Source organism: Tachypleus tridentatus, chromosome 4 (assembly GCF_004210375.1).
Source record: "Tachypleus tridentatus isolate NWPU-2018 chromosome 4, ASM421037v1, whole genome shotgun sequence".
NCBI lineage: Eukaryota > Metazoa > Arthropoda > Merostomata > Xiphosura > Limulidae > Tachypleus > Tachypleus tridentatus.
Genome location: NC_134828.1, coordinates 117,985,114 through 118,011,647, shown reverse-complemented (window position 1 = coordinate 118,011,647; position 26,534 = coordinate 117,985,114). Strand labels below are relative to the sequence as shown.

Sequence of the window (26,534 nt, the reverse complement as noted above, 5' to 3'; positions counted from 1 at the left end):
ATCTAACTTTAGTTGTTGAAACACAAATAAACCTACTGTTCCACATTAATCTGACTTTATTTTGCTGAAACACAAATAAACCTACTGTTCCAAATTAATCTAACTTTATTTTGTTGATACACAAATAAACCTGCTGTTCTACATTAATCTAACTTTAGTTTGCTGATACACAAATAAACCTGCTGTTCTGCATTAATCTAACTTTAGCTTGCTGATACACAAATAAACCTGCTGTTCCACATTAATCTAACTTTATTTTGCTGATACACAAATAAACCTGCTGTTCTACATTAATCTAACTTTAGCTTGCTGATACACAAATAAACCTGCTGTTCCACATTAATCTAACTTTATTTTGTTGATACACAAATAAACCTGCTGTTCTACATTAATCTAACTTTAGTTTGCTGATACACAAATAAACCTACTGTTCCAAATTAATCTAACTTTATTTTGTTGATACACAAATAAACCTGCTGTTCTACATTAATCTAACTTTAGTTTGCTGATACACAAATAAACCTGCTGTTCTACATTAATCTAACTTTTGTTTGCTGATACCAAATAAACCTACTGTTCCACATTAATTTAACTTTATTTTGCTGATACACAAATAAACCTACTGTTTCACATTAATCTGACTTTATTTTGCTGATACACAAATAAACCTGCTGTTCCACATTAATCTAACTTTATTTTGCTGATACATAAATAAACCTGATGTTCCACATTAACCTAACTTTAGTTTGTTGATACACAAATAAAACTGCTGTTCTACATTAATCTAACTTTAGTTGTTGATGCACAAATAAACCTGCTGTTCTACATTAATCTAACTTTAGTTGTTGATGCACAAATAAACCTGCTGTTCTACATTAATCTAACTTTAGTTTGCTGATACACAAATAAACCTGCTGTTCTACATTACTCTAACTTGAAATTTCTTATATACAAGAAACCTGCTGTTCTACATCAATGTAAATTTAGTTTGCTGACACACAAAGAAACCTGCTGTTCTACATTAATAAACCTGCTGTACTACATTAATAAACCTGCTGTACTACATTAATAAACCTACTGTACTACATTAATAAACCTGCTGTACTACATTAATAAACCTGAAGTGCGACATTAATAAACCTGCTGTACTACATTAATAATCCTGCTGTACTACATTAATAAACCTGCTGTTCTACATTAATAAACCTGCTGTTCTACATTAATAAACCTGCTGTACTACATTAATAATCCTGCTGTACTACATTAATAGACCTACTGTTCTACATTAATAAACCTACTGTACTACATTAATGAACCTGCTGTACTACATTAATAAACCTGCTGTACTGGATTAATAAGCGTTAACGGACTACGTTAATAAACCTGCTGTTCTACATTAATAAACCTGCTGTACTACATTAATAAACCTGCTGTACTACATTAATAAACCTGCTGTACTACATTAATATACCTGCTGTACTACATTAATAAACCTGCTGTACTACATTAATAAACCTGCTGTACTACGTTAATAAACTACATTAACAAACCTGCTGTACTACATTAATAAACCTGCTGTACTACATTAATAAACGTGCTGTACTACATTAATAAACCTGCTGTACTACATTAATAAATCTGCTGTTCTACATTAATAAACCTGCTGTACTACATTAATAAACCTACTGTACTACATTAATAAACCTGCTGTACTACATTAATAAACCTGCTGTACTACATTAACCTAACTTCTACTGTTCTGCTTCTACACTTTTATTGAAAATTGTCCAAAAACTTCATAACTTTTTACAAATCATCTGTTTGTTGGGTTTGGATTTTAGTGAAAAGGCATTAATGTTTATTTCTAAACTTGCATCTCTATGAAGACACTCTGGCAGTGTTACATTACTGAAGACACTCTGTGTTACATTATATTGTTTTCTTGAGAAATATACAAAGTATAAATAACCTATACTCCCACAGATGTTCTTCTACAGAAACATATACAATGTTTACACAAATGTTTTCCAAAGTGTTTGGTGTTCCACTCCTTGGCCATTTGGTGGTAGAGTTCAAAAACAGTAAAAAAAGAAACAGACCAATCAGGATATTACCCATGAAATAGTAACCATTAAAGTAATTCTAAACAAACACAATTATCCAATTAATCCCAGCAATTACAGACCATTAGTTTGCTAAATACCCAAAGTAAATCAATGGAAAAGCTTAACACTAGTTATCTAAATCAATTTGTCAAAAAGAAACCATAATGGCATGACTACCTCCATATGGCATAGTAATCTATGATACAAATCAATCAGTACCTTCCTCCATATGGCACAGTAATCTATGATACAAATCAATCAGTACCTTCCTCCATATGGCACAGTAATCTATGATACAAATCAATCAGTACCTTCCTACATATGGCACAGTAATCTATGATACAAATCAATCAGTACCTTCCTCCATATGGCATAGTAATCTATGATACAAATCAATCAGTACCTTCCTCCATATGGCATAGTAATCTATGATACAAATCAATCAGTACCTTCCTCCAAATGGCACAGTAATCTATGATACAAATCAATCAGTACCTTCCTCCAAATGGCACAGTAATCTATGATACAAATCAATCAGTACCTTCCTCCATCATACCTTCCTCCATATGGCATAGTAATCTATGATACAAATCAATCAGTACCTTCCTCCATATGGCATAGTAATCTATGATACAAATCAATCAGTACCTTCCTCCATATGGCATAGTAATCTATGATACAAATCAATCAGTACCTTCCTCCATATGGCATAGTAATCTATGATACAAATCAATCAGTACCTTCCTCCATATGGGACAGTAATCTATGATACAAATCAATCAGTACCTTCCTCCATATGGCACAGTAATCTATGATACAAATCAATCAGTACCTTCCTCCATATGGCACAGTAATCTATGATACAAATCAATCAGTACCTTCCTCCATATGGCACAGTAATCTATGATACAAATCAATCAGTACCTTCCTCCATATGGCACAGTAATCTATGATACAAATCAATCAGTACCTTCCTCCATATGGCACAGTAATCTATGATACAAATCAATCAGTACCTTCCTCCATATGACACAGTAATCTATGATACAAATCAATCAGTACCTTCCTCCTTATGGCACAGTAATCTATGATACAAATCAATCAGTACCTTCCTCCATATGGCACAGTAATCTATGATACAAATCAATCAGTACCTTCCTCCATATGGCATAGTAATCTATGATACAAATCAATCAGTACCTTCCTCCATATGGCATAGTAATCTATGGTACAAATCAATCAGTACCTTCCTCCATATGGCATAGTAATCTGTGATACAAATCAATCAGTACCTTCCTCCATATGGCATAGTAATCTGTGATACAAATCAATCAGTACCTTCCTCCATATGGCATAGTAATCTGTGATACAAATCAATCAGTACCTTCCTCCATATGGCATAGTAATCTGTGATACAAATCAATCAGTACCTTCCTCCATATGGCATAGTAATCTGTGATACAAATCAATCAGTACCTTCCTCCATATGGCATAGTAATCTGTGATACAAATCAATCAGTACCTTCCTCCATATGGCATAGTAATCTGTGATACAAATCAATCAGTACCTTCCTCCATATGGCATAGTAATCTGTGATACAAATCAATCAGTACCTTCCTCCATATGGCATAGTAATCTGTGATACAAATCAATCAGTACCTTCCTCCATATGGCATAGTAATCTGTGATACAAATCAATCAGTACCTTCCTCCATATGGCATAGTAATCTGTGATACAAATCAATCAGTACCTTCCTCCATATGGCATAGTAATCTGTGATACAAATCAATCAGTACCTTCCTCCATATGGCATAGTAATCTGTGATACAAATCAATCAGTACCTTCCTCCATATGGCATAGTAATCTGTGATACAAATCAATCAGTACCTTCCTCCATATGGCATAGTAATCTATGATACAAATCAATCAGTACCTTCCTCGATATGGCATAGTAATCTATGATACAAATCAATCAGTACCTTCCTCCATATGGCATAGTAATCTATGATACAAATCAATCAGTACCTTCCTCCATATGGCATAGTAATCTATGATACAAATCAATCAGTACCTTCCTCCATATGGCACAGTGATCTATGATACAAATCAATCAGTACCTACCTCCGTATGGCACAGTAATCTATGATACAAATCAATCAGTACCTTCCTCAATATGGCATAGTAATCTATGATACAAATCAATCAGTACCTTCCTCCATATGGCACAGTAATCTATGATACAAATCAATCAGTACCTTCCTCAATATGGCACAGTAATCTATGATACAAATCAATCAGTACCTTCCTCCATATGGCATAGTAATCTATGATACAAATCAATCAGTACCTTCCTCAATATGGCATAGTAATCTATGATACAAATCAATCGGTACCTTCCTCCATATGGCATAGTAATCTATGATACAAATCAATCAGTACCTTCCTCCATATGGCACAGTAATCTATGATACAAATCAATCAGTACCTTCCTCCATATGGCACAGTAATCTATGATACAAATCAATCAGTACCTTCCTCCATATGGCATAGTAATCTATGATACAAATCAATCAGTACCTTCCTCCATATGGCATAGTAATGTATGATACAAATCAATCAGTGCCTTCCTCCATATGGCACAGTAATCTATGATACAAATCAATCAGTACCTTCCTCCATATGGCATAGTAATCTATGATAAAAATCAATCAATACCTTCACCCCCATTCTCACTGAATGATGGGTAACAAGCTTTTAAACCAAACACACAGCAAAAGTTAAGATGAACCATGGAACCTTTCCACCTTTCACTGTAAAAACCAGTCCCTCAAAGACCCATATTAAGCCCACCATCATACTGCCTCTACATTAGCGACACTCCCTCCATTAACACATGATGACGATGACAAGATCACCATCTGTAGTTCTTCCAAGAATCCACAAGCTACAGTAGAAAAAGTTCAATCATCTCAAGACACAGTAGCCTGGTGGTAAAATAAATGTTGAGAAGCACTGAACCAAACAGTTCAATCATCTCAAAACACAGTAGCCTGGTGGTGGAATAAGTGTTGAGAAGCACTGAACCAAACAGTTCAATCATCTCAAGACACAGTAGCCTGGTGGTGGAATAAGTGTTGAAAAGCACTGAACCAAACAGTTCAATTATCTCAAGGCACAGTAGCCTGGTGGTGGAATAAGTGTTGAAAAGCACTGAACCAAACAGTTCAATCATCTCAAGACACAGTAGCCTGGTGGTGGAATAAGTGTTGAAAAGCACTGAACCAAACAGTTCAATCATCTCAAGACACAGTAGCCTAGTGGTGGAATAAGTGTTGAAAAGCACTGAACCAAACAGTTCAATCATCTCAAGACACAGTAGCCTAGTGGTAAAATAAGTGTTGAGAAGCACTGAACCAAACAGTTCAATCATCTCAAGACACTGTAGCCTGGTGGTAAAATAAGTGTTGAGAAGCACTGAACCAAACAGTTCAATCATCTCAAGACACAGTAGCCTGGTGGTGGAATAAGTGTTGAAAAGCACTGAACCAAACAGTTCAATCATCTCAAGACACAGTAGCCTGGTGGTGGAATAAGTGTTGAGAAGCACTGAACCAAATAGTTCAATCATTTGAAGACACAGTAGCCTAGTGGTAAAATAAGTGTTGAGAAGCACTGAACCAAACAGTTCAATTATCTCAAGGCACAGTAGCCTGGTGGTGGAATAAGTGTTGAAAAGCACTGAACCAAACAGTTCAATCATCTCAAGACACAGTAGCCTGGTGGTGGAATAAGTGTTGAAAAGCACAGAACCAAACAGTTCAATCATCTCAAGACACAGTAGCCTGGTGGTGGAATAAGTGTTGAAAAGCACTGAACCAAACAGTTCAATCATCTCAAGACACAGTAGCCTGCTGGTGGAATAAGTGTTGAAAAGCACTGAACCAAACAGTTCAATCATCTCAAGACACAGTAGCCTGGTGGTGGAATAAGTGTTGAGAAGCACTGAACCAAACAGTTCAATCATCTCAAGACACAGTAGCCTGGTGGTGGAATAAGTGTTGAGAAGCACTGAACCAAACAGTTCAATCATCTCAAGACACAGTAGCCTGGTGGTGGAATAAGTGTTGAGAAGCACTGAACCAAACAGTTCAATCATCTCAAGACACAGTAGCCTGGTGGTGGAATAAGTGTTGAGAAGCACTGAACCAAACAGTTCAATTATCTCAAGGCACAGTAGCCTGGTGGTGGAATAAGTGTTGAAAAGCACTGAACCAAACAGTTCAATCATCTCAAGACACAGTAGCCTGGTGGTGGAATAAGTGTTGAAAAGCACTGAACCAAACAGTTCAATCATCTCAAGACACAGTAGCCTGGTGGTGGAATAAGTGTTGAAAAGCACTGAACCAAACAGTTCAATCATCTCAAGACACAGTAGCCTAGTGGTAAAATAAGTGTTGAGAAGCACTGAACCAAACAGTTCAATCATCTCAAGACAAAGTAGCCTGGTGGTGGAATAAGTGTTGAAAAGCACTGAACCAAACAGTTCAATCATCTCAAGACACAGTAGCCTGGTGGTGGAATAAGTGTTGAAAAGCACTGAACCAAACAGTTCAATCATCTCAAGGCACAGTAGCCTGGTGGTGGAATAAGTGTTGAAAAGCACTGAACCAAACAGTTCAATCATCTCAAGACACAGTAGCCTGGTGGTGGAATAAGTGTTGAAAAGCACAGAACCAAACAGTTCAATCATCTCAAGACACAGTAGCCTGGTGGTGGAATAAGTGTTGAGAAGCACTGAACCAAACAGTTCAATCATCTCAAGACACAGTAGCCTGGTGGTGGAATAAGTGTTGAAAAGCACTGAACCAAACAGTTCAATCATCTCAAGACACAGTAGCCTGGTGGTGGAATAAGTGTTGAGAAGCACTGAACCAAACAGTTCAATCATCTCAAGACACAGTAGCCTGGTGGTGGAATAAGTGTTGAAAAGCACTGAACCAAACAGTTCAATCATCTCAAGACACAGTAGCCTGGTGGTGGAATAAGTGTTGAGAAGCACTGAACCAAACAGTTCAATCATCTCAAAACACAGTAGCCTGGTGGTGGAATAAGTGTTGAGAAGCACTGAACCAAACAGTTCAATCATCTCAAGACACAGTAGCCTGGTGGTGGAATAAGTGTTGAGAAGCACTGAACCAAACAGTTCAATCATCTCAAGACACAGTAGCCTGGTGGTGGAATAAGTGTTGAGAAGCACTGAACCAAACAGTTCAATCATCTCAAGACACAGTAGCCTGGTGGTGGAATAAGTGTTGAGAAGCACTGAACCAAACAGTTCAATCATCTCAAGACACAGTAGCCTGGTGGTGGAATAAGTGTTGAGAAGCACTGAACCAAACAGTTCAATCATCTCAAGACACAGTAGCCTGGTGGTGGAATAAGTGTTGAGAAGCACTGAACCAAACAGTTCAATCATCTCAAGACACAGTAGCCTGGTGGTGGAATAAGTGTTGAGAAGCACTGAACCAAGCAGTTCAATCATCTCAAGACACAGTAGCCTGGTGGTGGAATAAGTGTTGAGAAGCACTGAACCAAACAGTTCAATCATCTCAAGACACAGTAGCCTGGTGGTGGAATAAGTGTTGAGAAGCACTGAACCAAACAGTTCAATCATCTCAAGACACAGTAGCCTGGTGGTGGAATAAGTGTTGAGAAGCACTGAACCAAACAGTTCAATCATCTCAAGACACAGTAGCCTGGTGGTGGAATAAGTGTTGAGAAGCACTGAACCAAACAGTTCAATCATCTCAAGACACAGTAGCCTGGTGGTGGAATAAGTGTTGAGAAGCACTGAACCAAACAGTTCAATCATCTCAAGACACAGTAGCCTAGAGGTAAATTAAGTGTTGAAAAGCACTTAACCAAACAGTTCAATCATCTCAAGAGTAGCCTGGTGGTAAAATAAATGTTGAGAAGCACTGAACCAAACAGTTCAATCATCTCAAAACACTGTAGCCTGGTGGTGGAATAAGTGTTGAAAAGCACTGAACCAAACAGTTCAATCATCTCAAGACACACTAGCCTGGTGGTGGAATAAGTGTTGAGAAGCACTGAACCAAACAGTTCAATCACCTCAAGACACAGTAGCCTGGTGGTGGAATAAGTGTTGAAAAGCACTGAACCAAACAGTTCAATTATATCAAGACACAGTAGCCTAGTGGTAAAATAAGTGTTGAGAAGCACTGAACCAAACAGTTCAATCATCTCAAGACACAGTAGCCTAGTGGTAAAATAAGTGTTGAGAAACACTGAACCAAACAGTTCAATCATCTCAAGACACAGTAGCCTGGTGGTGAAATAAGTGTTGAGAAGCACTGAACCAAAGAGTTCAATCATTTCAAGACACAGTAGCCTGGTGGTGGAATAAGTGTTGAGAAGCACTGAACCAAACAGTTCAATCATCTCAAGACACAGTAGCCTAGTGGTAAAATAAGTGTTGAGAAACACTGAACCAAACAGTTCAATCATCTCAAGACACAGTAGCCTGGTGGTGGAATAAGTGTTGAGAAGCACTGAGCCAAACAGTTCAATCATCTCAAGACACAGTAGCCTAGTGGTGGAATAAGTGTTGAGAAGCACTGAACCAAACAGTTCAATCATCTCAAGACACAGTAGCCTGGTGGTGGAATAAGTGTTGAGAAGCACTGAACCAAACAGTTCAATCATCTCAAGACACAGTAGCCTGGTGGTGGAATAAGTGTTGAGAAGCACTGAACCAAACAGTTCAATCATCTCAAGACACAGTAGCCTGGTGGTGGAATAAGTGTTGAGAAGCACTGAACCAAACAGTTCAATCATCTCAAGACACAGTAGCCTGGTGGTGGAATAAGTGTTGAGAAGCACTGAACCAAACAGTTCAATCATCTCAAGACACAGTAGCCTGGTGGTGGAATAAGTGTTGAGAAGCACTGAACCAAACAGTTCAATCATCTCAAGACACAGTAGCCTAGATGTAAATTAAGTGTTGAAAAGCACTTAACCAAACAGTTCAATCATCTCAAGAGTAGCCTGGTGGTAAAATAAATGTTGAGAAGCACTGAACCAAACAGTTCAATCATCTCAAAACACTGTAGCCTGGTGGTGGAATAAGTGTTGAAAAGCACTGAACCAAACAGTTCAATCATCTCAAGACACACTAGCCTGGTGGTGGAATAAGTGTTGAGAAGCACTGAACCAAACAGTTCAATCATCTCAACACACACTAGCCTGGTGGTGGAATAAGTGTTGAGAAGCACTGAACCAAACAGTTCAATCATCTCAAGACACAGTAGCCTGGTGGTAAAATAAGTGTTGAGAAGCACTGAACCAAACAGTTCAATCATCTCAAGACACAGTAGCCTGGTGGTAAAATAAGGGTTGAGAAGCACTGAACCAAACAGTTCAATCATCTCAAGACACAGTAGCGTAGTGGTAAAATAAGTGTTGAGAAGTCCTCAACCCAAGTGTTCAATTATTACTTGACACAATAGCCTGGTGGTGAAATAAGTGTTCAGTAGCTCTCAACACTTCCAAAACACAAGCTACTGCCTTTCTCAGGAAACCAATAAAAACAGAAGTAAACCATGTAACCTCTAGCTCAATGTTGAAATATTTCTCCAGCTCAGTAAAATGTGCTAAGACTAAGTGTAAATCAGATCCTTTCATGTAATAACTATTTTAATGTCATTTACAACAGCAGTAATAGAATCTCTTACCAAAACCACATTAGTGGTATTAATAAAGATTGCAACAGTAAAACTATTACTAATACTTATACCAGGCAACTATTTGAGTATAGTAGTGCTGTAAGATGATAAAATATCAACTGAAAACTGTCCAATCAGAGCACTTTAAACAGCCTACATACCTTCCATCTACCCTCCACCAGAATACCTTAATAAATTTCAAGATATATCAAAAAATGCTTATTTGAACTAACTTCTCTTATTACAAAGAAAACGCAACTTTCGAACCTGAGAGTTTTAACAGTTTGCTGCTACCTCCACCATTTGAGAAAGATATTTATCACCAATTAACCCCGTATTTAGTAGTTGTACCCAAAGAAACCACTTACATATTTATAAGCTAATACAGACTTTCATGAAACTATCGTCATATTCACTAATCCATCAATACAGCCACACGGCTGGGGCACAGAAGAGAATCCTGATCAGTTAAAGTAGGTTTTCTTAATGTATTTACGTTTCCCACCTAAAAACAAAACATTTTTTACGAGATCTATAGATCTGTACCCTGAAAAGTACTGTTCCTTGGTTTGATTTAATTCACTTGTTAATAATTAACTTCCATGGATTCTAGATTTTAACATAATCTTATTATTAAAGCAACCTTAAACAATTAACCTTTCTGGGATCTAATCATTCTAGCATTTTTAGTGGATACTTTAAACTGGCTAGAATACCATCAGCAGTGCTTATACTCTTCTGCATTCGCTGAATATCTGATTTCCTCTTGCTGACTCTCTGCATATAGAACTCTTCCTGATTCTTAAAGCCACCACTTTTCATACCAGTTCCCCCTCCTTGTCACCATACTACCAAACAACATATCCATGATACAGTTCCCCCTCCTTGTCACCATACTACCAAACAACATATCCATGATACAGTTCCCCCTCCTTGTCACCATACTACCAAACAACATATCCATGATACAGTTCCCCCTCCTTATCACCATGCTACCAAACAACATATCCATGATACAGTTCCCCCTCCTTGTCACCAAACAACATATCCATGATAAATAGCCAACACTTTTGTCACACGATCATCTCCATACTACCAGGTTTCATAAACACTGGCATTCAGCCCAAATTTCACAGTCTTTGTAAGGCCATAATGTTTTGTTCCAAATAAGGTGAAAAGAAACAAAAAGTTTCTGAGCACCTCTGCTTATCATTTCAAGTTTGATTATTAATCTTCAAAAAACTGAAACAACTCTCAAGAAACTTGACTACGTACAATGTATACACAATATATACTTCCACAAACACTGTTTTACAGAAAAAACTACAATGTATACATAACATATACTTCCATAGATACTGTCTAACAGAAATACGTACAATGTATACACAATATATACTTCCACAAATATTGTTTTATAGAAACATGTACAATTTATACACAATATATACTTTCACAGACAGTTTTACAGAAATGTGTACAATGTATACACACAACACATGCTTCCACAACTACTGTTTTATAGGAACAAATGCAATGTATACACAATATATACTTCCACAGACACTGTTTTACAGAAACATGTACAATGTATACACAATATATACTTCCACAGACACTGTTTTACAGAAACATGTACAATGTATACACAATATATACTTCCACAGACACTGTTTCACAGAAACATGTACAATGTATACACAATATATACTTTCACAGACACTGTTTTACAGAAACATGTACAATGTATACACAATATATACTTCCACAGACACTGTTTTACAGAAACATGTACAATGTATACACAATATATACTTCCACAGACACTGTTTCACAGAAACATGTATAATGTATACACAATATATACTTTCACAGACACTGTTTTACAGAAACATGTACAATGTATACACAATATATACTTTCACAGACACTGTTTTACAGAAACATGTACAATGTATACACAATATATACTTCCACAGACACTGTTTTACAGAAGTGTGTAAAATATATATACACAATATATACTTGCACAAATACTGTTTTAGAGAACCACATACAATGTGTACACAATATATATTTCCAAAGACAGTTTTACAGAAAAATGTACAATATATACACAAGATGTATTTGCACAAATACAGTTCTAGAGAAGCACATACAATGTATACACAATATGTACTTTCACAGACACTGTTTTACAGAAGCACATACAATGTATACACAATATGTACTTTCACAGACACTGTTTTACAGAAGCACATACAATGTATACACAATATTTACTTTCACAGACACTGTTTTACAGAAGCACATACAATATATACACAATATGTACTTTCACAGACACTGTTTTACAGAATCACATACAATGTATACACAATATTTACTTTCACAGACACTGTTTTACAGAAGCACATACAATGTATACACAATATTTACTTTCATACACTGTCTTACAGAAACAGGTACTATTTATATGCAATATATAATTTCATATAATATTTTTCTGAGATATATACAATGCATACACAGTATATACTCATACAGTCAGTTTTACTGAAATATGTACACTTACAGTATCATTGTATATACAAATACTAGGTATGTGTGTGTGTTTTCTTATAGCAAAGCCACATGGGGCTATCTGCTATGTCCACCCAAGGGAAATGAACTCCTGATTTCAGCACTGTAAATCCATAGACTTACCGTTGTACCAGCAAGGAACAAATACTAAGAGACTACAGAGCTCAATTACATCTTAGAAAACAATACCTACGTAATCAGTAAGATATAGCACATTACACATAAACCATTAACAGTTCAGCTGAAAGCATCTAATGTCCATTCCCTCTGTAACAAATATGTGTTACTATTTTTCGTTTATCTATGGTGAGTGATAAACATTCTATAAGTTGCACAACCACAATTACTTTTTATTTTTAACAATTACAAAATAATATTAATTTTCAAAAGAATGTCTAATGTATCACTTACCTGCAATACAATAATTTACTTATGTGTCACTAGATGGCAGAAATGTGTTTAATTTACAACTAAATACCATAAAAGTTTTTATCCAGAATGTGATTATCATACATTGAAAAGCTAAAAGTGTTAACTGTTTCAAAAGTTACTAACAGAAGTGACATTCCTAATGTTTGGTCTTTAAAAGTAGTGTCCCACCAAAAATCCACATAATTTATCTTTCATTAGTTAATGCTACTAGATGTGTTATACACTGATTTATTAACATCAGAAAACACTTTTTTGATTTTACGTTAATAACTTGCAGTTAAAAATTTCATAATTTATTAGTGTAAGAAAAATATTTTCTAAAAAATGTTTTGACGCCTATAAAATATTGTGTCTCAAACAATTCATTACAGTGTGCACAATTTCTGAAAGATAAATATGTATTATATTCATGTCAAAGAAAGTTATAAGTTATGTATATAAGGCAGTAATACTGAGATTAAATCTCACCATAGTAGCGACCTTCATTGTGCACCTCCAACTTCCAGACTCCTGAGGGGTTTTCTCCCCAGTTATGAACTGTCATGAAAGGCCACTTATGGAATCCTGATCTAGAATTATCATTGGATCTTTGGGCAACTAGAGTTGACCTAGAAATAAAATCAATAATTTGACATTTAACTAAATATCTCTTAAACATAGTATTTGGTTTTTACAATCTAAAGATTTTAAGAAATTTGTCAGTTATGGATAAATCAGAGAATTTCTAAGAATCCTGTTACATGAAGAAGAAGCCTGTTAGATAAGAAAAAGTCAAATTATTTCTATGAAACCATATGATGGGGAATAGTCAAAGCATTTCTTAGAAACTTATAAGATATGGAAGAGTTAAAGCATTTCCAAGAAATCTGTCAGATAAGAGTTAAATAATTTATAAGATACTTATCAAGTGTCAAAGAGTCAAACCATTTACAACAAACTAGCCACAGAAAGAAGAATAAACACTTCTAAAAAACCTGTATAATGAAGAGACAAAGCAGTATTTAAAAAGCTTTTCATATGGAGATGAGTGACAGAATTTCCAAGAAACTTGCCAGAAGGGAAAAGGGCAAAGCATTTTAACACTATCTCTACAGGACATGGGTCATGTCACCACATTTGTTGACTCCCATTCACAATTTTATAAACATATATCAATAAATGTGGTATGAAATTGTAGATTATAATTCACATTTTAGTATGATCCATTAGTTAATTTCTTAAATTAAAAGTAAATATTAAAACAATATGCTAAATATAAATTTTTCTGTGTTACATGGTATGTTGAATTAGATGTTCATAATATCCAAATACTTTCTTTCGAATTAGAAATTCAAATTACTGATATTGAAAAGTTAGAATACAAAATAAAAACCTCCTACCTTTTCTATTTGCTTATAACCCTACATTTGACAAATCAAACACAATTGGACCCACCTGCAGTTTTAGAAACACCTGCTTACATACACTTACTTCTGTCTATAGCATGTGAATAATCAATCGAATTTCAGAATATCCCTCTAGTGGCCTTCTCAGCCTCTTTGAAATATTCCAATGGCAAATTCTTTCTTTTCATGTCAGATTCAAAGTTGTAAGGTAAGGCTTGAAATTTTGTATGTTTTTAAACCCAAATACAACTTAGTTTCCAAGTTTGATAAATTATGGTGGAATTCTATGACATTTATGTAGTAATTTAAGATTTTTGGTTGTTTCCAAATGTATACTTAAAACTTAAAAAAATATATTTTGTTTCATAACCTCCTTGTGCAAAATTCTACAAGGCTTAGCAGCAAACAAGTACAATGTTCATAACTAGAAGAAATAACTCTTTGTTTTACTTCCTTATTTATTATTCTGTTTCACAAAAGATTAATTTAAAAATTTATTTGTAAACAGTACTAATGTATATCAATATATAATGTATTATAACTGAAATATGACTGTACTTCACAAAATACAGTTTCACTAAAACACTGCCAAGACAGGTCAATCTGTAAAGACTAAAGGTCAGTTTTTTATTATTGGATACAGTAATGAGTGCACTTGTGAAGCATCAATGCAACTTCTGTAATGCTAACCAGACACAGCTAAAAGGTTAATATACTAAAAATAATAAATATATATAAATGCATTAGGTTATGAGATTTGAGTTATTTAGAGTAAAAAATTATGTTTGTGTTATAATTTGTAGTCATTCTAGAATGGAGAACAAAGGAAAATAATTTATAGATAAAAATTTTTTCTTAAAAAACATTTGATAATTACCTGAAGCTTACAAATATTTCATATGTGACATTTGAAGATTTTCTGATACATAAAAGTATTTTTAATCTTAAAATGAAAACTACTTTGCATGTTGATCAGGCAATATGCAAATATAAAAAGCATGATAAAAATATTACTTAAAAAATTCTTATATTTTGTATACAAAAACCTTTTATGTTTACTAATAATTTGCAAAATTTGGTAAATATACATGTACATTATCAAAAAATATAGTATAATTACTCCCATGGGTATTTTCACAGCTACAAACTGGGTGGATTTGATCCAGCCCATATTGGTAGGGTTAAGAAACTTATCAGATGTGGAAGAATCAATGCATTTCTAAGAAACTTGTCAAATAATGAAGAGTCAAAGTATACCTAAGATGCTTGTCAGATTTAGAAGAGTCAAAACATTTTTAAAAAACTTGTCAGATCTGGAAGAGTCAAAAAATTCTTTAAAATCCATTAAGGACTAGGTAAACAATAAAGTGTTATACAAAATCTATAATAGGCCTAATATTACTGTCTTATGACAATTAAAATTAATTACAAGCATATTTTTCCTGCTTAGATAATTATGACTGAGGAAGCTTATGTTCTAGTTGACTATGTAAAAACACACAAGGAAAAGTCTGGGAAGAAACTTCTCGTTCCAAGATTTCATAAGTTTAATCTGAAGTATCTTTGTTGACTTACCTCGTCCCTAGTGGAGATGTTAAGTAAATGTGAATGTCTCCTCGACGTATTGCAGAAAGGGTTATTATAGCTTGCACATGCTCCAGGTATTGGATTTCATCACAATGAACAGTTAAGCTTAGCTCTACGTGGCTCTGGGCTGGAATTAATCTTTATGAAAATGTATAGTATATTGTAACTATCTTATTAAGAGGTCAATAGCATAGATAAAACAATCAATTTTATTAAGATGTTTAAGCACAGTTCATTTTTTAGAATACTAAATAAAAAAGAATAAACATATCAACAGAAAAATCACACAGCATGATATTAAAATATGCATTACAAGTTCACAACTTCAACAGTAAAAATTAAAAAGACACCTAATAATAGAGTATTCTGCTTTATCACTAATAAGAACTCACATGTAAGTTACGTTAATGAGTAGTTAACTAGCATATTTTTTTGCTTATGATTTGATTTCTCTCAGTAATACTTGTTTTTGATATGTGGTATTCAAAGTATAAATAAAGGACACAGTTACCTAGTTCATGTAACAAGAAATCTGTAGACCTACCAGGTGAAGAAACACAGGTGTACTGTAGTGATTTGTTTTAAGCAGAATGAAAGCCAAAATGTCAAGATGTGAGATTGAAACAAAAATTAACATTTTAATAACAGAAGACATAACAGAAGGTAGAAAAATGGCTGATAGTGGAGAGGGCTACTGTTTGATGATGTTAAAGTAAGTGAGTAAAACTGTAACAAAACAAGCTACATGGTTAAAAACTAACCATGTTTCAAAGCAGTGATCAGTACATTATCCTGGACCATTCCAATAACTTTCTACAAATTATTTCTGCAGTGTAGATTCCATGTCCTCAGTCCCTCTTCTTTTAGTAAACAGGATGGTCCTACAATAACTTTCTACAAATTATTTCTGCAGTGTAGATTCCATGTCCTCAGTCCCTCTTCTTTTAGTAAACAGGATGGTTCTACAATAACTTTCTACAAATTATTTCTGCAGTGTAGATTCCATGTCCTCAGTTCCTCTTCTTTTAGTAAACAGAATGGTTCTACAAGTCTTTTAGGTGGTTTCTTAGTTGATCTCTCACTAAACAGTTCAGTGAATTGTTTCTTCTTTAAGCCATGGTCCTGTGAAGGGGGGGATTCAAATCTTATTTCTGTGGATCCCTCTAACAGGCACAAGATGCAATGTTGAGTTTTTATCCTTTCTTCTTGCCATGATGTTAATGGAATCTTCTACGAGCTGTAAGATGAGGCACCACATTATATGTTCAAACTAGAAGTTTCTAACCTATGGCACAATTCCAGTTCTTTGGCTGAGGTTTAGCAGTATCTTCTTTTACTTGTTTACTTTTCCTTTTCAAATGAAACGTTCACAGGAAGATCACTTAGTAAAAGAGTAGCCACAATGTTTGACATTAGATATGGAGACACTTTCATGTTGATGAACTTCAAATCTAATGCAGTTTTAACCAAGTTTTCCAGTTCCACAGAAAGGCTGATGTCGAAATCAAATGAAACGTTCATAGGAAGATCACTTACTAAAAGAGTAGCCACAATGTTTGACATTAGATATGGAGACACTTTCATGTTGATGAACTTCACATCTAATTTAGTTTTAACCAAGTTTTCCAGTTCCACAGAAAGGCTGATGTTGAGATCGAATGAAACGTTCACAGGAAGATCACTTACTAAAAGAGTAGCCACAATGTTTCACATTAGATATGGAGACCCTTTCATGTTGATGAACTTCACATCTAATGCAGTTTTAACCAAGTTTTCCAGTTCCACAGAAAGGCTGATGTCAAGATCTACTCATCTTCTATGAAAAAGGTACAAGTTTTAAATCCAGCTCCATGAAACACAAACATATATATTGGAAGAAAATAACGTGTCATGAGTCTGGCCACCACTTACCACATTACTAATCAAGAAAAAAGGTCAGGTTTGATCTACAAATCACGAGAGGCCAAGAGTTTGAACTTTGACATCAGGTGATTATTAATGAACTCTACATTCCAAACTTTAGAATGAGGTGACGACTGATGAATTCTACATTCTAAACTTTAGTATCAGGTGATGACTGATGAACTAAATCTACATTCCAAACTTTAGAATGAGGTGACGACTGATGAATTCTACATTCCAAACTTCAGTATCAGGTGATGACTGATGAACTAACTGTACATTCCAAAATTTAGAATGAGATAACGACTGATGAACTAAATCTACATTCCAAATTTAGAATGAGGTGACGACTGATGAATTCTACATTCTAAACTTTAGTATCAGGTGAAGACTGATGAATTCTACATTCTAAACTTTAGTATCAGGTGATGACTGATGAACTAAATCTACATTCCAAACTTTAGAATGAGGTGATGACTGATGAATTCTACATTCCAAACTTCAGTATCAGGTGATGACTGATGAACTAACTGTACATTCCAAACTTTAAAATGAGGTGACGACAGATGAATTCTACATTCTAAACTTTAGTATCAGGTGATGACTGATGAACTAAATCTACATTCCAAACTTTAGAATGAGGTGACGACTGATGAATTCTACATTCCAAACTTTAGTAACAGGTGATGACTGATGAACTAAATCTACATTCCAAAATTTAGAATGAGGTGACGACTGATGAATTCTACATTCTAAACTTTAGTATCAGGTGATGACTGATGAACTAAATCTACATTCCAAACTTTAGAATGAGGTGATGACTGATGAATTCTACATTCCAAACTTTAGTATCAGGTGATGACTGATGAACTAAATCTACACTCCAAACTTTAGAATGAGGTGACGACTGATGAATTCTACATTCTAAACTTTAGTATCAGGAGATGACTGAAGAACTAACTCTACATTCCAAACTTTAGAATGAGGTGATGACTGATGAATTCTACATTCCAAACTTCAGTATCAGGTGTTGACTGATGAACTAACTGTACATTCCAAAATTTAGAATGAGGTGACGACTGATGAATTCTACATTCTAAACTTTAGTATCAGGTAATGACTGATGAACTAAATCTACATTCCAAACTTTAGAATGAGGTGACGACTGATGAATTCTACATTCCAAACTTTAGTAACAGGTGATGACTGATGAACTAAATCTACATTCCAAAATTTAGAATGAGGTGACGACTGATGAATTCTACATTCTAAACTTTAGTATCAGGTGATGACTGATGAACTAAATCTACATTCCAAACTTTAGAATGAGGTGATGACTGATGAATTCTACATTCCAAACTTTGGTATCAGGTGATGACTGATGAATTCAACAGTCCAAACTTTAGAATGAGGTAACAACTGATGAATTCTACATTCCAAACTTTAGTAACAGGTGACGACTGATGAATTCTACATTCCAAACTTTAGTATCAGGTGATGACTGATGAACTAACTCTACATTCCAAACTTTAGTGTCAGGTGATGACTGATGAATTCAACAGTCCAAACTTTAGAATGAGGTAACAACTGATGAATTCTACATTCTAAACCTTAGAATGAGGTGATGACTGATGAACTCTACATTTAAACTTTAGAATGAGGTGATGACTGATGAATTCTACATTTCAAATTTTAGCATCAGGTTGTAACTGATGAACTATACATTCATATTATACAATAAAAATCAACATTGTGTGGCAATCTTTAAAGGTTTCACACATACACAATCTAAAACAATAATCTATACATGAAAGAAATATCGTTTAAAAAGGGGCATATTGAACAGGTGGGCAATTCTCTGGGTATGTACCATGGCTCACAGGGGCTCAAAGAGTGATTAACTGAACAAAATTTTTAATACCAACAAGCTCTCTAACTAATAATGTTTTATTGCAGATTCTTTCTCCTGTCAACTGTGTAAGAAATAACATTACAGAATATAAAATTTCAAGAAATCCAAAACCCTCATTGGTAGATTAGTCCCAAAAGAAAACGATGAGAAAAAATGTGTGACTAATGCATGGTCAACAAAATAACTTTCTCCTAATTAAAACTAGACAGCCAAATAATAAATACAAGTGTGAATTAGAAAATTTTGTTATGAATTTACTCACCCCAATTTTACTGTCAAATTGGACAAAGCCACACCTAGATCACAGGACTGTAGTCCACATATGGGACTGATACAGCTGTGACAATGTGAGAACAAACGTATCTGTTGGGGTGAGCAAGCTCATTCCTATGAATACTGAAATGATAAGGTATCCAAAAAAACTGGACAGAAATGAGGACAAATAAAACTGGGCCAGCTGTTTCTCAATGCCCAAGAGAACAGGGTTACAATTCCTACAAAAAGAATCCAGGGCTACTAGAGAGTTAGTGTAAATAGTAAAATGAGTGTACTGCTTGGTTTCTACATGATCAAACACAAAAACAACAGCATACATCTCAGCAACATAGAAGGTGCAGATGAAATCCTGTGAACAACCATCAAGCCACAACAAATCACTGCAAATCCCACAGAGTCATCAGATTTCAAAATATTCAGAAAAAAAAAAGATGGTACTTCCAATCAGTAGTATCCATTTTACTCAAATAACTTTTCAATGTAGGTGAGGGTGATAACAGGTCATGGAGGAATGAGCTGGTCATCAGATTGAGCAACATCATCCAATGATAGACCAATTCAACCAGCTATATTTAAATATGAAAGCCAAATGGAGGAATAGCTGACCACTGATTCTGAAAAAGCAAAGCCCACTGAGGAAGGAAGACACAAGCCCCAGGTAGGGTGCCATGATAAGGATCAAAGCTTGGTAGCATATTAAAAAAAAAGTTGCAAACATATGCGGTCAAGAGGAGGTTCCTGAAACTGTGTGTACAAATGCTAAATTGGTAAAGTGTGGAAAACCCCCATGCAGAGCCAAAGCCTCAGATGGTGTACAGATTTTTACTCTTTATGGTAGTTTTTCACCATCAAAAATAGCTTCTATAAAGTGACTTCATATTGTACAGACAAAACAGCAACATTAATTACAAAATTTTGCTGTTTAATCTGGAAACAATACTTCAGTAGTTCATTCTCTTCAACACTTGATGAATTTAACACTTTGATATGATTTTATGAATTTTTATCATACATAAGTAGGAACACATCTCCATTCTTGCAACACACACAGTCATTTGTTTAGTTGAGACTTAAATGCATCAGGAGAGCAATAACAATAGTGAGAGATGGATTTCCACCAGCGAATTTCATCTTCCATACTGTGCTGCCATCTGTGTGTATATATGCCAAATACTACCAACAAAAAATAAAACTAAAGACGCAAGAAATCTTTGATAAGGAAAACAGCAAGAAAACACACTCATATATATATTATGATTTTCCTCATAGAACTCAATATAAATGCTCAGCATAATCATGAACATTATTATGTGTTTCTTCTCTTTGCTCACTGTACAGGTTTTGTCAACATAATAATCATGCAATCCATACAACAAGCTTACCTCTCATTTCTTTCAGAGAACATTTAAAAGTTTCTTGGTAAAATTATAACTAGAAGTTCTAAACAACAATATACATATACAACCACTGATGTTACGCTCATCACGTTATAGATTTTAAACTGTTTTGTGTATTTTAACTATCATTACACATCATTTGTGATAATAAAATTAAATGGATAGCATAAAGTATCTAAAAAATTGCACACAAAAGTTCAGAAGGTATATTTTTTCTATACTGAAGATATATTCCCAATAGGTACATCCCTGCACTCATGAGATTAGCTATTTTTGTTTATTGCTGCCCTTTATATGCTTTCTGTATCCACTTATTGGAATCAAATTATCTAAAACTAAATCATCATGTTTTACATATCTACAAGTAGGAGAACAGTACACTCATGTGACACACATAACTCCCTCTATGCAGCTCCACTGAACTATCACTTTGAAATTTGGCAAATGATGGAAGCATCAGAAGTATAAATAAGAAAGAGGATGGAAAGTGTGAGTAGAAAGAAGTACCCATCAGAAATATAGGAAAAATTACCTTCCTTCTGCTAATAAGATTAGCTAGATGAGAGAGTCAAAGCTGAAGATGTGGAGAAGAGAACCACACAACTTCTGACCCAAGTATACTTTTTGCCCACTGGAGAAATGTATAAAAATCAGGGTAGAAAATGAGAGGAGCATATCTTAATTGGAGAGAATTTAGTGGAAAACTGATCCTAACTGGAGACAGATATGGTAACTCAATCCTACAATAAGAAAAGGGCTAGTGAAAATGCATCCCATGGTAGAGTGGTCAGGGTGCAGTGGACCATACTTGGCAAGTCAACTACATCCAAAACTTCCTCACAGAGTATCAACATCCACACAAGGATAGGATAAGATCATACCATCTCTACCTCAAACTTAAGAACCAAAACTTTAGAACTACTCTGATTCCTGGGTATTACACAAGTATCTCTGAGCATTCAAACTGCAAATGCGTCATCCAGTATCATTAGGAAGATTATCACATTTAATCAATGTCCCCAACTGTGGAATAAGTCAGGACCATTCAAAGGGCAAAACATCCAAATAACAAGATAGAACAAGGGAGAGCCAAGGATAGAACCATAATATTCCCCACATATCTCTAATGTGACCTACAACACAGAAAGAAGAATTGAGGGAGGTAGATAGACAACCTGAAACCTGTGTGAAGACTTATGTCGCTTGGTTCACTTGAAACCAAAACCAGCCCATGGGGAAGGAAGCACGTGTGCACATTCAAAGGGCATTACTGGTGTCAGAGAAGATCACATCTCTAAAAGTGACAGAAGCTTATGTGCAAAAAAGTGAAGTAGCAGACAGAGCATGACAAACTAACAATTCCTTAAGATGGTGTCTGAGAGGAAATGGTTGATCCAAACCAAGGCAAATATCAAAAAGACACCCAAGTTGATAAGGTATTAGATAGGATGGAAGAAGAACTTCTCCAACTTGACTAACCACCCTATCCAAGCAGCTTCAAGAAGGAGCTGACAAGTAGAACTGGCCAACTCTGGTTCGGAATGGTCCAGAAGTAGGCAATCATCTATGTAAAAACAGAAATGCAGCTTCACATGATAAAAAAGAAGAGCAAAAGTTCATATCATTTGAAGAGTAGGGCACAAAATTGGTGTTAGACAGGTTCAATGGCCTATTGGGTGAGAAGGTCCTGTACTGCTTCTGATAGACTCTGGCAAGTTATGGGATCCTGAGGAGAAGGAAGAGAAATGGGTATCCTGGACATGATAGATAGGGCAAGAAAAAGAATTTCAAATCCCTTAGACAAAACCTGAAGAACTCAAACATCCAAGATGAAAGGGCACCACTGATGAATGAAGGCCACAAGGTAAGCTCCCACTGGGTCCAAACCCATCAGTTGGATCGAAGTATTATTCAACACAGTGCAAGTTTCATCAGCAACCATAGTAGTTGAAGCCAAACACAGTGTGAGTTCTATCAGCCACTAATGTAGTTGGAGCTCAACATAATGCAAGTTCCATCACTCTCTTAAAATTAGTTTGAGCCCAACATAATGTGAGTTTTATCAGCCTCTTGAAAGTAGTTGGAGTCCAACATAGTGTGATTAGATAAAATAAAGCAGCTTGGAGTTGCTTGTGGGTAATGTAATTTGATATTATAACATGAGCTCTACATTCTAAAAGTGATTTACAATTTATATGGGTGCATGTTGTAGTTAGACATGGTTCAAAAGGCAATCAAAGTGCAATATAACAATAAAACTTAAGTGCAAATATATGTATATATACTGTTACAAGTTTCAAGCTACTTAGGATAAACAATTATAGCTTCATATTACAATTTGAGGTCATTAAGAAAAAGAGTAATTTAGATTTCTTTCAATTCTTTTGTTGTTTACAAATTGATCAACCTTGAACAAAGTTAAGGTAGAGAAAATAACAGATAAAATTTTACTAAAAATAAATGTTTGAAATATACATAGATTTTAAATTATACAAATGAAATGCAAGATTTTTGAGAAGAAGAAAAGTATTTTTAAACTTAATCAAAATCACTTTGCACTTGGATCAGTCAAAATGAAAATATTCAATATACTCACAGACAACTCTCTTTAGTTTATAAAAGTACTTCACTAAAAATCTGATTTTTGTACATAAAAGAATTATAATTATAATGCTTACTAAAAGTCTTTTAAATTTCGTGAAGACATACATACAATATTAAATGATAATAGTATTAAAACTATAACAACTTTATAAACAAGTAAAAAGCAGTCATGAGGTCAGTCAATTTGATCAAGCCCACACTTAAATAGTTAACCTAAACTTTGTCACCCTCACATGCTTATACGAAAAAAGAAAAGCAATAGATGCAGGTACTCTAGACCCACACTATGCTCTGCAGAGACTTTGGGCTCTGTCATAGTTATCTGGGACTCTGCAAGGAAATTTTAGAATATTAATAAGTGGGTTAACTTTCGAACATATTTGCCTATGTAAATGAAGTGAATGCTACAATGCAGAGTACCAGGGTAATGTACTTCAAAGCTCAGAGTAAAATGGAAGTACTTCAACGTAAACTAAAACTTTGGAGTGAATGTATACTTATGGAAGAACTTGACTGCTTCAAAAATCTCAGTGGTGTTTTACTTATGAATGAAATTTCTTTAAGTGAAGATGCAAATGTTTCAGTCTTGCAGCACGTATCTGATTTGTGTACAACTACTGCAGAGTAATTCCCTCCTCATTTAGAAAAATTACTGTGGATTCAAAATCCCTTTGTTGACTCTGAAAATATCAAATGTTTCAGTCTTGCAGCACGTATCTGATTTGTGTACAACTATTGTGAAGTAATTCCCTCCTCATTTAGAAAAATTACTGTGGATTCAAAATCCCTTTGTTGACTCTGAAAATATCAACATTTTGTCTTTGAAAGATAAAAAATAGCTTATAGAAATTTCAACTGATTATACCCTAAAATTTCAATAGGAAGAAATTACACAATTTTGGATTCAAATGGCCATGGAGTATCCTGAAATAAGTAACAGAGATTTGAAAATTTTGATGCATTTTCCAACAACATTTCTTTGTAAGCAAACATTTTCACTGTATACAGCAACAAAGACCAGATTTACAAACAGGCTAAATATTGAAGATGATTTGCACTTTAAGTAACAACCATAACCCAAAATATTGAACTAATCTGTGAACAAAAGCAAGCCCATCCGAGTCACTAATAAATAAATAAGTACACTGTACTTTTACTGATATAAATTTTGCAAGCAGAAATTTTTTAACAAGTAGAAGTTAAGCTTTTTTCTTAAATACTGATATTTTTAATAAATTTATATTCTGAAAGATTGAAGTAAACTTTATCTGGTGCTAGTGACCGATTGTTTGTATTTTTAGTAAACTTTATCTGGTGCTAGTGACTGATTGTTTGTATTTCAAGTAAACTTTATCTGGTGCTAGTGACTGATTGTTTGTATTTTTAGTAAACTTTATCTAGTGCTAGTGACTGATTGTTTGTATTTTTAGTAAACTATCTAGTGCTAGTGACTGATTGTTTGTATTTTTAGTAAACTATCTAGTGCTAGTGACTGATTGTTTGTATTTTTAGTAAACTATCTAGTGCTAGTGACTGATTGTTTGTATTTTTAGTAAACTTTATCTAGTGCTAGTGACTGATTGTTTGTATTTTTAGTAAACTATCTAGTGCTAGTGACTGATTGTTTGTATTTTAAGTAAACTTTATCTAGTGCTAGTGACTGATTGTTTGTATTTTTAGTAAACTTTATCTGGTGCTAGTGACTGATTGTTTGTATTTCAAGTAAACTTTATCTGGTGCTAGTGACTGATTGTTTGTATTTTTAGTAAACTTTATCTAGTGCTAGTGACTGATTGTTTGTATTTTTAGTAAACTTTATCTGGTGCTAGTGACTGATTGTTTGTATTTCAAGTAAACTTTATCTGGTGCTAGTGACTGATTGTTTGTATTTTTAGTAAACTTTATCTAGTGCTAGTGACTGATTGTTTGTATTTTTAGTAAACTATCTAGTGCTAGTGACTGATTGTTTGTATTTTTAGTAAACTATCTAGTGCTAGTGACTGATTGTTTGTATTTTTAGTAAACTATCTAGTGCTAGTGACTGATTGTTTGTATTTTTAGTAAACTTTATCTAGTGCTAGTGACTGATTGTTTGTATTTTTAGTAAACTATCTAGTGCTAGTGACTGATTGTTTGTATTTTAAGTAAACTTTATCTAGTGCTAGTGACTGATTGTTTGTATTTTTAGTAAACTATCTAGTGCTAGTGACTGATTGTTTGTATTTTTAGTAAACTATCTAGTGCTAGTGACTGATTGTTTGTATTTTAAGTAAACTTTATCTAGTGCTAGTGACTGATTGTTTGTATTTTTAGTAAACTTTATCTAGTGCTAGTGACTCATTGTTTGTATTTTTAGTAAACTTTATCTGGTGCTAGTGACTGATTGTTTGTAATTTAAGTAAATTTTATCTAGTGCTAGTGACTGAATGTTTGTATTTTTAGTAAACTTTATCTAGTGCTAGTGACTGATAGTTTGTATTTTTAGTAAACTATTTAGTGCTAGTGACTGATTGTGTGTATTTTAAGTAAACTTTATCTAGTGCTAGTGACTGATTGTTTGTATTTTAAGTAAACTTTATTGGAAGTTTATTTATCAGCCAGAT

At 34.5% G+C, this 26,534-nt stretch overlaps 1 protein-coding gene across 5 annotated transcripts in view; it reads right to left on the bottom strand.

Annotated features, from left to right (window-relative positions):
- Window positions 1–26,534, bottom strand: part of LOC143249944 (furin-like protease 1, isoforms 1/1-X/2) — a 185,480-nt gene that overhangs the window by 26,193 nt on the left and 132,753 nt on the right. For all 5 annotated transcript variants that reach the window (XM_076500564.1, XM_076500565.1, XM_076500569.1 and 2 more), the window contains 2 exons: window positions 15,829–15,978; window positions 13,337–13,476 (listed from right to left, as the gene is read on the bottom strand). In XM_076500564.1, coding sequence (XP_076356679.1) covers window positions 13,337–13,476; window positions 15,829–15,978 — 290 coding nt within the window. The remainder of the gene's footprint in view (window positions 1–13,336; window positions 13,477–15,828; window positions 15,979–26,534) is intronic.